Source organism: Mytilus galloprovincialis, chromosome 1 (assembly GCF_965363235.1).
Source record: "Mytilus galloprovincialis chromosome 1, xbMytGall1.hap1.1, whole genome shotgun sequence".
NCBI classification, from domain to species: Eukaryota; Metazoa; Mollusca; class Bivalvia; order Mytilida; family Mytilidae; genus Mytilus; species Mytilus galloprovincialis.
In genome coordinates, this window is record NC_134838.1 from 41,286,658 (window position 1) to 41,299,748 (window position 13,091).

Genomic DNA, 13,091 nt, shown 5'->3' on the forward strand with positions numbered 1-13,091 from the left:
CCAACTATATGTCCCCATTTAAATACATTGATCGTTAAAAAAGGGGGGGGGTCCAACTCCCGGAATCCTCCACCTGGATCCGCCACTGGCTTCTTTAAGTTTGTCAGGGAAACATTTATTTTCAATTGACAAAACAAGAGTTGACAGCTCTGGGAACAGTATACCTAACAATACATATATATGTTCATGGACAGCTGTGGTGCATTATAAGAGTTACAATTTGGAATACCATCAGCTCCTGTAGCCTTCCTGATGTTATTTTGTTCAAGATTTTATCGACATTTTCGTTAGATACTTTCTTAAATTCTAAATTAGGCAGCAACCATTTGATTTTCTGGGGGGGGGGGGGGGGGCTATGGTTTTTTTTGGAAAAAAAAGTTTGTTTCCAGTTTTTGGAGAAAAAAATAATTTGTTTTTGATTCTGAGAAAAAAAATTTGTTTGTTTCACCCTCAGCTGCCACTATATGTAATGGCTAATGCTAAAATTGAAAAAAAAAAATTGTTTTCGACTTGTCGCGAAAAAAATAGATTGTTTTTCGCCGTAGTCGAAAAAAAAAAATTGTCCAGAAAAAAAAACCATAGCCCCCCCCCCCCCCAGAAAATCAAATGGTTGCTGCCTTAGAAACATGCTTTCTGTTATTAAAAATGTCTTTTATACTTTGTCGAATTGAGGGGTCATACTTACCATACAAAGAACGGGCAAAAGAACAAATTGCTGGCGCCAGTGAATTAATTATTGTTATAGAAATATGTGTTTTTTTGTTCCGGCTTAAAAAAATATATTTTAATTAGAGACGATCAGAGACGACAAAGTAGATATTTTCTTTTCTATCGTTTTTTTCACATATAGACTACGTTGTACGGAAAAGCGCCCGAAGTAGACAGGTATGTTACTATTATAAATGTGTGAAACGTCATAAATTAGACGTACACAACCGGAAGTATACGTGATGGAAGAAGACCTCGAAAGAAAAAGTAAAATATCCACAAATGTTGCAAATTCTGGTAGATATGTAGTGACACGACATTGAAAATGATTGAGCACTTTCTTTGCACACCTTTCTACCCAATATAATCTTGAAGTGCTCCGCAACATGCATAATTTTGTTACTAGATGTGTCCATACGTGTACTGGCTACTTTAGTTTTACTGTCATGACTGTAAAATTATGTAGTACATTTAGTTGTAGTTGCACGATGGTTCCTTTTCTAATTTATAGTCTCTTGGTTCTTAGTATCATGTCCGTTAGATCCTCTTTTTTAAGTTTATCCTAACTTGGGTGTTGATTGGAAGGGGACAACAGCACTTCAGACATCACGTACATACTTTACTTTTGAAGTTTGTGCCATGAACATCCTTGAGGGGGATAGGACCTCTATCGGGACTCTGGGATCAAGTGTTTTTAAGCTCAGGATTTCGGGATTGACCCCCCCCCCCCCCCCCAAAATCCTTCTGAGGGTCAAAATGCCCTTTATCATAAGGCGTCAAAGGCACAGACACTTGTTTCTATCCATGGCAAGAATCGCTGTATAAATGTTTTGAATTGCAACCCAGTTTCAGGTCGATCTTATTTTCAAATTGATTATGGCCTGTGCACAGCTTGTCATTTGTCCAAATAATCTTTAAAGACTATTTTTATTGTTTGGCTTTGACATCTTCCTGCTACGTCACAACGCTTTTTGGTTGGACATTGAGACTCTATTTTGCCATAAAATTTCCAATAACGACTAGAAATCTTTGCAAATGGACCATAATTTGCTATTGGGCTCGTTTCCTATAACAGATAATAGTAAAGACTTGTTGTAGTTTCACAGTATTATAGCTGAATATATACATTTTGTACAGATAACTATTGAGAGTAATTTCTAGAAGATTGAAAATTCAATTTCATTCTCTTCTTTCACTAATTCTATGTAGGCAGAATACAAGATTTGCAAATTTTAGGTAACCTTGTTAATTTTCAAGCATAGTTTCAATAATCCAAACTTGTGAAAATGCATTTTATTGCAGTGTTTAAGTGAATTGTAAATTTAAATTGCTATCATTTTTAATCATATTATTAAATAAACACCCAACATGGTCATGTCATTAACACTTATAGAAATGAAAAGGCTGATTATTGTTATATATACATGTAAACATATCTGTGTTCTAATCTGAATAATTACTTATAAATAAGGGATGTTCATATAATTATTTAAAAATATTTTTTTACACATTGTTCATTCTTAATATACATGATACACATGTATATATATTAGTTATATTTATTGAAAAAAATGAATTCTTTAACTTTATGTTAACAGTTTGATCAATCTAGACCTATGGGTGATTAAATAGATTTTTAGGAGAATTATTGAGGAAGGCTTTTTCCATTAATTTTTATCTAATGTGTCTTCATATACACTTGTCCCACAGTTGCTAGGATAATAATTTCTCAAATTTATACACTTGTATTATAAGACTCTCAAACAAGCAAACTTAATTTTTAATCAAAATATTTTTATATTATTTATATTTAATATCTTAAATGTGTTGCATTTGTGTTTGCAATTGATTACTGAATTTTTAGTGAAATTCAGGCCAGTTTTTGTCGAGCCTTTGACTTTAGTCGAAAAGGCGAGACTAAGTGATCCTACATTCCGTCGTCGTCGGCGTCGTCCACAAATATTCACTCTGTGGTTAAAGTTTTTGAAATTTTAATAACTTTCTTAAACTATACTGGATTTCTACCAAGCTTGGAAAGAAGCTTGTTTATGATCATAAGATAGTATCCAGAAGTAAATTTTGTAAAAATAAAATTCCATTTTTTCCGTATTTTACTTATAAATGGACTAAGTTTTTTTGCAGGGAAACATTACATTCACTCTGTCACTCTGTGGTTAAAGTTTTTAAAATTTTAATAACTTTCTTAAACTATCCTGGGTTTGTACCAAACTTAGACAGAAGCTTGTTTACGATCATAAGATAGTATCCAGAAGTAAATTTTGTAAAAAAATAAATCCATTTTCTCCGTATTTTACTTTTAAATGGACTTAGTTTTTCTGCGGGGAAACATTACATTCACTCTGTGGTTAAAGTTTTTAAAATCTTAATAACTTTCTTAAACTATCCTTGGTTTGTACCAAACTTGGACAGAAGCTTGTTTATGATCATAAGATAGTATCCAGCAGTAAATTTTGTAAAAAATTAAATCCATTTTTTCCGTATTTTACTTATAAATGGACTTAGATTTTCTTCCAGTTAACATTACATACAGTCTGCAGTTAAAGTTTTTAAAACATTTATTAGATTCAAAAACTATCCTGGATTTTTACCAAACTTGGACAGAAGCTTATTACAATCAAAAGATAGTATCAAGAGGAATATTTTTATTGATTTTTTTCCTCACTTTTGTTGAGCCTGCGATTTACAGCAAAAGTAGGCGAGACACCAGGTTCCGTGGAACCCTTACAAATTTTTTTTATATTACCCAGTATTGCACAGTATTACCCAGTAAAACCCCGGTTTTCCCAGTATTTCCCACTTGGCTAGGCAATACTCATAAAACCTGGATTTTTGCCAACCCTGATTAGTTTTATTAAGCCCTGCTGAATGGTGGTCCCCCTATAGTGATCAGCCCGTCTTTGTGTGTCACAAGGTATGTAAAACTTCTTAGGTCAAAGTTCAAGGTAAATAACATTGGTTTTGGTTGACAACCCCATGTCCTATGACATGTATGATAAAAATACAAATTTTCTACCACACATTATTCACAGCGTGGCCCACAGTGATCACTCCCATCTCAAATATATCTACATGTAGTTAGATGTGGAATAAATGTACATTTTGTATTTTTTATTAGGAGATATGACTGAAAATGAAGGCCAATTAGATGGTTCAGGAGATCACAGTGTTAATGATCCACAACCGTCAGGCATTGACAGTTTAACAGACAGCACAGCGATAACAGAAAGTACAGTCATCATTGAAGGCCCTGATGTGTCTGATGATGAAGGTAGGCTTATAAAGTACAGACCGCAAATTAAAGTTGTATTTCTGAATTCATATAAAAAAAATATCATTAGGATCGTTATATTTGAAAATAAACTTTAATGCATTTATTCTGAAGATTTTTGCATTGACGGTTTAATAATTACATTTAAATAACCTGGTATGATAGAGTACAACAAGTTCCTAATTTAAGTATGAAGTATCGCACATATCATGCAATTGCAATGACCAAACAGTGGTAAACATACATAAACATGTAGAAATTGTAATTCAGATGGTTGGAGGTGATACATTATAACACTCTCATTAACAACCCTGTAAGGAACTAACTATGCCTTGTGAATTCATATATATCATGTATATGCAAAGACAAATTTCAGAGTCAATTCATCCACAATCTTCTCTATTTATTGTGAATATTTTACTATCAAATTCAGTACTGTACAACTGTTATGTGTTTGTTTTGCCTTCTTTTTTTATGTAGTGACTTCTTTATATATATACATGTATAGATGAAGGAAGACATAAGTTTAAGTCAATGATTACAGTCTATAGTTTCAGGGATTTGCCAAATGTCTTGTTAAAGTAAGAAGGTGTGCTATGATTTCTCATAAGACAAATTTATATGCAAGCGGGGGCATCATCTGTGTACACATGGACCCATTCCTTATTTATTTAACTTATTATTTGTGAATAAAATGTAATTGTTTTAGCAGGTAACTATGACTACAGTGATGACTTTGAAGATGATGATGGAGAAGATGGCAGTAATGACGGAGAGGAAACAGACATCGAAGATAATTTAGAACCACAATTTACAGTGTGCCAAAAGGCTGACCCAGATCTTCCATCTACAGTCACAGTATTAGATACTGGTTGGGGCAGTAAAGTTTTTCTTATAGGAACTGCTCATTTTAGTGAGGAAAGCCAAAATGATGTATCTCAGGTTAGTACATTCATGAACTTAGGGACGTAGGGACGACATCAAAAGATCGATGTAGGATAAAAAACTTAAATAAAATAGTTGGGGGGGGGGGGGGGGGGGCAACATTGCTGCAAGTTTTGTTAATCTTAAATTGATTTTACATATATTCCTATTGGTCAATCAATTTTTCCCAAATTAAGTTAAGAGGGAGGGGGGGTGTGGGGGTCAGTGAAAAAACTATGTGAATTAAGTTTTTTATCCTTCATTGAACTTTTGATGTCGTCCCTTAATTGATAATGATTGACAGTTTTTTTGCAGTAGGTTGGTGGTACACTTAAAGTACACTGGCTACCTCCACCAATAAATACTGGCAGACATGAGGTAGCCTAGGTCATTGGAAATGGTGTTAACTACCACCAAAGCAACAAATAGTAATATCATATACTGATTTTAGTTTGTGCAGATAATTTCAGTGGAAATCATACTGTGGATTCATTATAATTCGTTGGATACTAATTTTCTATGATTTTGTGGGAACAGGTTAACCACAAAATTAAATTTTCAGCTAATTACAAATTTTCTATAGGCTTGTATGCAGACCTTAGCAAAACCACAAAATTAAATATCCACGAAAACATACAAGTGTTCCGTTATCCACGAAAATTGATACCCACGAAAATAAATCAATCCATAGTAATATAACCACAAAAATAATGTTTTCCTCATGTGATAAAATTTAGTTTACATGAATGCAAAAGATTCCACAGAAATCAAAACAAACTTATTCATATATTAAATCCCATGTGGTGAACCAACGCCTGTGTGAATCATTTCGTTAGAGTCCCTGAAGTGGATACCTTGGTATGCAGGGTTGTCAAATTATGCAAATGAATGCAACATTAAAATAATACTAAAATTGACAACAACACTTCGAATGGTCTGCAATTTTATTTGCTATGGCTTCATCAGGACAATTTTTATACAGAAATTCTTCCCTGAAGTACTCAAAGTGGTGCAATTTGACGTCGTCATGGTGAGAGAAACAATGAAAAGTGAAAGTAGCAATACAGAGTTATAAATAGATAAGATAAATATAGAAAATTAAGAAAATTAAAGTTTGTTTACAATGTAACTTGAGTTCGTTTTACTATTATATGATACATGAAATTGTTCTAAAGGCTTGGTATCTAATTGGACGAACTTCCCATGGTTCCTACCACTAAGCAAGGCTTCTCTTCCAACCTGGCCATTGTTGGAGGTTACTGCTTCCTGGCGCGTCGGCAACAATAGGAAGATTATGGTCGCCGCTATGGAAAATAAAATTGTCAAAAAATGCTCCCTTGTTTTAAATTATTCATATATTGTTCTACTTAAATAAAAAATTGCTTAATTAAAGATAAGAAGTCATTGTTTTTTGTACATTTTGAAAAAAAAGGCTTGCAAAAAAACTTTGAAATTAATTTCTATTCAATTCAATTGAAAGAAAAATTATTTTAAGTAGAAAACATTGAAAATTAAAATTGTACTAGTTGTGAAAGCATTTTAGGAGTATAGATACATTCTGCCTGTGTTATGTTATCCGTCTGTTATCTGCTCTTGGTCGTGTTGTTGTCTCTTTGGCATATTCCCCATTACATTCTCAATTTTACATGTATGTTTTTAATACAAGTATTTTGTTCACACAACAATTAAAGAAAAAAATGGAGTCTTGAAGGCAATAAATTGCACAAACATTAACTGACAACCATAGAAAAATTGGTATCACCATCTTCAAAAAAGTGCTTCTAACAATGTCTAATGAACTGATAGTTTTCTCTTCAAACAGCCAAAACATGCTTTGTTCAATTGTGAACAAGTTTAAAAAAAAAATGCCACAAAATGTGTTTATAAACTGTTTTTCTTTTCTTCCAGGTGATACAGAGGGTCCAACCAAATGTAGTTATGGTAGAATTGTGTAACAGTAGAGTTAATATATTACATTTAGACGAAGAAACTTTATTGGAAGAAGCCAAAAACATTAACTTTGAAAAAATCAGATTATCCATACAGCAGGTGAGGAGTGGTTGTCATAATTCTTGCAGACGTATTACCATAGTAACATCTGGAATATCAATCTTTCATTAGAAATGTATAATTTGATATGTTTTAGCTATTTCAATTAATCATGCATGATATACAGGAAAACCTTAACCGTTTCTATAGATGGTAACCTGATTTTCATAGTGCCTCCCTTGGATATCATGTATGTTGAGGATGGCCCTAAAAACAGTTTAAGAAAAATCCTACTTTTTGGCTAGGTTTTTTTTCTTCGGATAGCTTAATATGTAGGAAGGAAAAAACACTTTTTTTGTGAAATATTTTCTATGTTTAACTGACTACATTTAGAGGAACATAACTAGCTGCAAAGATTTAGGTAAAATTTAAAAGGCCTTGGGTCAGAAACATATAAATGCTTTAAATGGTCTCATCTTTCATTGCCAAATTAAGTAGTTATGTTACATAAAAAAACTTTATAGTATACTTGTTGATGTTCTATAATATCAGTGATATAAACTTATACCATATTTTTATGTTTTCAGCAATTGCTGTATAATTTAATTTAATACTAGAAATTTGTTATAACTATATATTCTAAGAGAACTAACTCTTGATTTAAACAATAATTTGGAGGGAATGGTCTTGTTGAGAATTGTAGATATGTCTTATATGTTGTGAATTAGAAATTGTTATTATTGTAGAGTGGATTAGTTCAAGGAGTAATGCATTTGTTACTGCTAAGCATGTCTGCTCATTTAACGAAAGAATTGGGAATGGCTCCTGGTGGAGAATTTAGAAGAGCTTTTAATGAAGTAAGTTTTGATTGAGGTAAAGAATGGTCTCGGATGAAATTCAAAATATTTTCATAAATGAGGTCTTTTCAAAAACTAATGTATAATACTTTAATAATATAAACAAATATATAACGGTGTGTGTGTGTGTGGTTGTTTTTTAAAAATTAAAATTTTTAATGCTAAAGATGCTAAACTGTTAAAAACATATAGTGGAAATAGGAAGAATTTCTTTATAATATTTTCCTGAAAGTTTATATAAGGTTTAAGAAATAAAAAGATGAAATTGTGCTCTTTTCATTAAATTGTATACAAATGCTTTAACATTTGTTTAGGGATAAACTTTTTCACACAATTTGATATCATAAACTGTGATTACTTTTAAGTGCATTAAAATTTCTAGTAAAGATATTTATTATTTACAGTTGATATTCACATCTGTTAAAGGTTTAAACAATAGCATTTTGCCATAAATAACTTCAAGATAATAAAGCATTGGCGAAAGAAAACTTGACCAAAAAATACATTGTCAGTCTTACAGCACACGATATGTTAACTTTACATGACTTGTAATCTCTAGAGTAAGAAAATAACTGATTTAATTTGAATTTTTATGCCCCACCTACGATAGTAGAGGGGCATTATGTTTTCTGGTCTGTGCGTCCGTTCGTCCATCCGTTCGTTCATCCGTCTGTCCCGCTTCAGGTTAAAGTTTTTGGTCAAGACAGTTTTTATACGCCCGGGACGGGACGTATTATGGTATACCGTTGTCCGTCCGTCCATGAAACTTTGGTGAATTGTTTATATCTATTGATGTAAGCTCCCTTTCAATTTTTATAAATTTCAGATTTTACATTTCCGTGTTATGAATTTTTATGCTTAAAAAAAGGGGGATTTTTCCAATTTTGGGACAATAACTAACACTTTCACAAAATTTTATGTATGGATGAAAAATTAAAGACAACAAACTTAGTTAAATTTGAGGTAGCCTTAATAGTGCCAATTTTTTTGTGCATTTTTATTTATTATTTGGGGGGGGGGGGGGGGGGTATTTGACAGGGCTCACACTATTTCTAGTTGATCATATAAATTCATTTAAAGCATAAAAGACAAGTTAAAAGAGCAACGGGCGTATCATGCGCTAAAGCGCAGCCCTTTATTGATGAAGCTGAAGTCCAATCAACTTGAAACTTAGTACATATGTTCCTTATGATATGATCTTTCTAATTTTAAAGACAAATTAAACTTTTGAACCCTATTTCACGGTCCACTGAACATAGAAAATGAAAGTGCGAGTTTGAGGTTTAAGTTTTTGGTCAAGGTAGTTTTTGATGAAGTTGAAGTCCAATCAACTTGAAACTTAGCACAAATGTTCCATATGATATGATCTTTTTAATTTTAATGCCTAATTATATTTTTTACCCGTTTTCACGGTCCATTGAACATGGAAAATGATAGTGCGAGTGGGGCATCCGTGTACTTTGGACACATTCTTGTTTGTCTACTGTATTTGGAAATGAAGAGGTAATAGTGAATAGAAATTGAAATACTTGTTTGATACTAATAACTATTGTTTTATTGACTTCAGGCTAAACTGATCCCAGGTTGTAGATTATATTTAGGAGACAGACCAATACAGATTACTCTTAAAAGGGCATTAGCTTCACTATCAGTGTGGCAGAAATTGAGATTAGCATGGTATCTTATCACATCCAAAGATCCAATCAGGTAAACACAAAAATGATAGAGTTTATGAAACAGTTAAAAGTAATAAAGGTTATTTAGAAGGAGTTTATTGATGTGAAAACTGGCCTACTCACAATTTTTGGGCTTCATGTTAAGTTTGTGAATGAAAAACAGTCATTAACCATAAAAAAATCAATAAAATAACCTTTATTACTTATAATTTCAGATAAATAAAAAGTGCATAACACTCACAGAACTATTTTGCCTGTGTAGGAGCTCATAATTGTGACATCATCAAACGGGTCCATACATGTAATAACTTTTCCCTCCAGGCGCTCACTTGATAAGAAAAACTTAATGTTCAACATTGGAAATATATGTGGATGGTTGTCCTCTCAAATAAATTTTATATAATCCTAAATGTTCTTTGGAAGAAATTACATTTACCAAATGTCTAACCCACTGCTGGAAATTAACAGCCTTCATAAAAAATTAAGCTCATCAAGTTGGTACAAATTTGCCAGCTTACAAAATCTAATTCCAGATGTGTCTGTTATCAACTTGGAGGGAATATATGTTATAGATTTGAAAAATATAATTACATATACAATATAAGATATAAAATCAATTCAGTGATGAAAACATTTGTTCCTTTTCCTTTTATTTGCAAAAACAATACCCACTGCATTTTGTGTATAGAATGATTCTATGAACAATTCTCAGGACTTTAGGCTTAGTTATGACTGGCAAATTTTGTTCATTTTATTTTATGAACATTTGAGAATGCTTTTTTCCATTACATTTATTGCTTTCTTTTCATTTGCATTTCTGCTAGAACTAAACGAATTCAGCTACACAGTTTCTGAGGGAAAATAATTATGACAAAAGAAAGAGGGAATGGCATTTATCTGAGCAAATGACAAAAACCCCAAACAACAATAATAAAAACTCACTTAACAGCAACTTTCATTTGGCTCAGTGGTGAATCCAGCCATTTTAAAAAGGGGGGGTTCCCAACCCAGAGTAAAGGGGGGGTTCCAACTATATAATCCCATTCAAATGCATTGATCGTCCAAAAAAAAAGGGGGGTTCCAACCCCCCCTCTCCCCTCCCCCCTGGATCCGCCACTGTGGCTTAAACTTATGGGATAAACATGTACACAGCAATTCTTTTTTAAAAAAAACCCATCACATTGAAGAACCCTGAAGATTGCAAGAACCATTTGATGATTTTATAGGTGATTAAACGTAGGACATTATCTCATTTTTATTTCAGCAAAGAAGAAGTAGAGAAATGTAAGCAGAAAGATTTGCTAGAACAAATGTTGAAAGAAATGACAGGGGAATTCCCTGCCTTGTCAGAAGTTTTTGTTTCAGAAAGAGATGTATTTTTGACCCACTCACTGAAAAATGCCGCTTTGCCTTTAAGATCCACAGAAGAACCACATGGTAAGTCCAAATACTATTTATAATGAAGCACTGTACCTTTTGGATTTTTTAATTTTACTTTTTTTAACTTGGGTCATTGAATCTGCTTGCCTTAAAAAATGGGATATTTTGTTCACGTGAAGGTTCATATCAAGTAAACAATTTAAAGATTAAAAAAGCCAAAATCAGAATAACAATGATTCTATTTCATGTTGCTTTTCATGCCTCACATAGAGGCATTATGTTTTTGGTCTGTGTGTCCCTTTGTTGGTTGGTCTGTTAATCTGTCCTGCTTCAGGTTAATTTATTGGTCAAGGTAGTTCATGATGAAGTTGAAGTCAAATCAATTTGAAACTAAGTACACATGTTCTCTAAAATATCATCTTTCTAAATAGAAAGCCATTTAAGAGTTTTGATCACAATTTCACAGTTCACTAAACATAAAAAATGATAGTGCGAGTGAGGCATCAATGGACTATGGACACATTCTTGTTGAAGAAACTGTTTCTGTTTTACATTTAATTTTAAACCTTGAAAATTATTAATTGGTGTGATTAGTCTTATATAATTGTCAAATTATTCTTTTTCAGTATATGCCAAAATGAGTCAAAAACTATTTGATTGTAAAACTATTGACATTTATTAAAGTGTATATCAGTAAAAGTATACAAAAGAGTGTGTAAAAATTCAATGCTATCATTATTGAGACATAATTACATGAGAAATTCTGATATTTGTAGTATCAATTAATAGTTACAGATCAATAAAACCTATTTGCTCAGGTCTTTATATACAGTGATATACTGCAGCTGTGCTATTTGTGCAGTCAAATTGCATTGACCATATATTCATTGTGTATATCACCTTTTCTTTGATGTTGTTAATTTGTTTCTAGAGAGTTTTATTTATGACATCATTAAAAATACAGGTTCTCAGAATTTTTAAGGTCCAAATTAAATTTGGTTTAAATCTGACTTTGAACCAGAACCTTTATTCTGTATGCCATGTGATTTTCAATCAAGCTCAAGGTTATGATACATATATTAAATAATTGTGAATTAAAATTGAATTATCTTTCTTTCTTCATACTTTACAGAGTTACAACCAACAACAGTTGTAGGTGTAGTGGGAATAGGACATATGCCTGGTATTATCCAAAACTGGCCAAAAGAAAAACATGATCTAAGAGAAATTACTAGGTAATAATATTATAAATAAATGTCTGTCATTCTTTTGCTTAGATAAAAGATAGAGGGATAAGATATTAAAGGTTTATTACACTCATATGTCAAAAACAAACTGACAACTATTGACGTAAAAATACAAAAAAATACCAAAAGACACACAGTTGTCTAAAAAACATAACAAAGAAAACTAAAAATTGAGTAATTCAAACCTAACTGAACTGCTCTTGAGTTTTGTCAGGATTTTATAGGTAAAATTATAAAACTTAAGTGGTAGTATGTATTGTAGTATTGCCATTGACTGTGAAACTTGAACACCAACATATATATATTTAAAACCAGAAAGATATTTACCATTCAATGTGTGTTCCAATTATGGAAAAAAATTAAAGTATCTAATTGTTATTTGGAAACACTGGTAGGGAATGTTTTTATTTGTCTGTTCTGTAATGCATTTTTATTAAGTTTGAAAAATAGAGTTACAGATGAATGAAATGTATGTATAGTTTTTTTAATGTTGAAACAATAATTTACCTGTTTCAAAAAAATATTTTAGGAAGTGAGTTTAATTTAATTTTATCTTTTTTTTCAGCATACCAAAAGGATCTATTGTAGGGAAACTTTTTGTTTGGAGCTTCCGATTGACTTTTATAGGAGTTTTATCTTATGGGTGCTTCAAAGTGTATAAATGGACATTTCCTTATTTATATCTAAGTCTTAGTAAATAAATAATTTAAACTGCATGAAGATATATCAATATTAAAAACCAAGGATTATGTCCATGATGATTTGGACAGTTGAAGGTAGTGTGACTAAAAGTCATATCAATGCTACATTTTAATATGTCTTTAGATATTTAAAAATCTATCTACAACTGGGATTTTAAGAATTGTCTGTGCCTTCACGGAACAATAATGAAAGTGGAAATACCTATCTTTTTGATTAAAAAGATATATGGGGTATACAGTAATGCGATAACTTTGTAATACCTTTAACCTTTAAAAGAACCAGAGAAAACTTTTAACTAATGGTTGATAGTTATATTTTG

The 13,091-nt window shown here is 31.8% G+C and overlaps 1 protein-coding gene across 4 annotated transcripts; it reads left to right on the top strand.

The window, feature by feature from the left end:
• Positions 1-906: 906 nt before the first annotated feature.
• Positions 907-12,786, top strand: LOC143074662 (traB domain-containing protein-like). Of its 4 annotated transcripts, none has more exons than XM_076250026.1 (9): positions 907-975; positions 3,845-3,997; positions 4,707-4,939; positions 6,830-6,970; positions 7,657-7,767; positions 9,335-9,474; positions 10,708-10,880; positions 11,956-12,058; positions 12,636-12,786. In XM_076250026.1, exons 1-9 carry the CDS (start codon positions 951-953, stop codon positions 12,769-12,771), a joined length of 1,215 nt encoding a protein of 404 aa, XP_076106141.1. In that variant the 5' UTR covers positions 907-950; the 3' UTR covers positions 12,772-12,786. The 4 variants fall into 4 exon arrangements, with proteins under 4 accessions (XP_076106141.1, XP_076106146.1, XP_076106127.1 ...); XM_076250031.1 differs by having other exon boundaries at positions 4,710-4,939; XM_076250012.1 differs by having other exon boundaries at positions 933-1,005.
• The last annotated feature ends 305 nt before the right edge of the window (positions 12,787-13,091 follow it).

What these genes read in the sequence shown, in the direction of transcription:
- LOC143074662 (XM_076250012.1), top strand. Translation starts at nt 951, where the DNA reads ATGGAAGAAGACCTCGAAAGAAAAAGTAAAATATCCACAAATGTTGCA. An exon ending in TCAGATTATCCATACAGCAG is followed by an intron (nt 6,971 to 7,656) that starts GTGAGGAGTGGT and finishes TTATTATTGTAG; the next exon opens with AGTGGATTAGTTCAAGGAGT. An exon ending in ATCCACAGAAGAACCACATG is followed by an intron (nt 10,881 to 11,955) that starts GTAAGTCCAAAT and finishes CATACTTTACAG; the next exon opens with AGTTACAACCAACAACAGTT.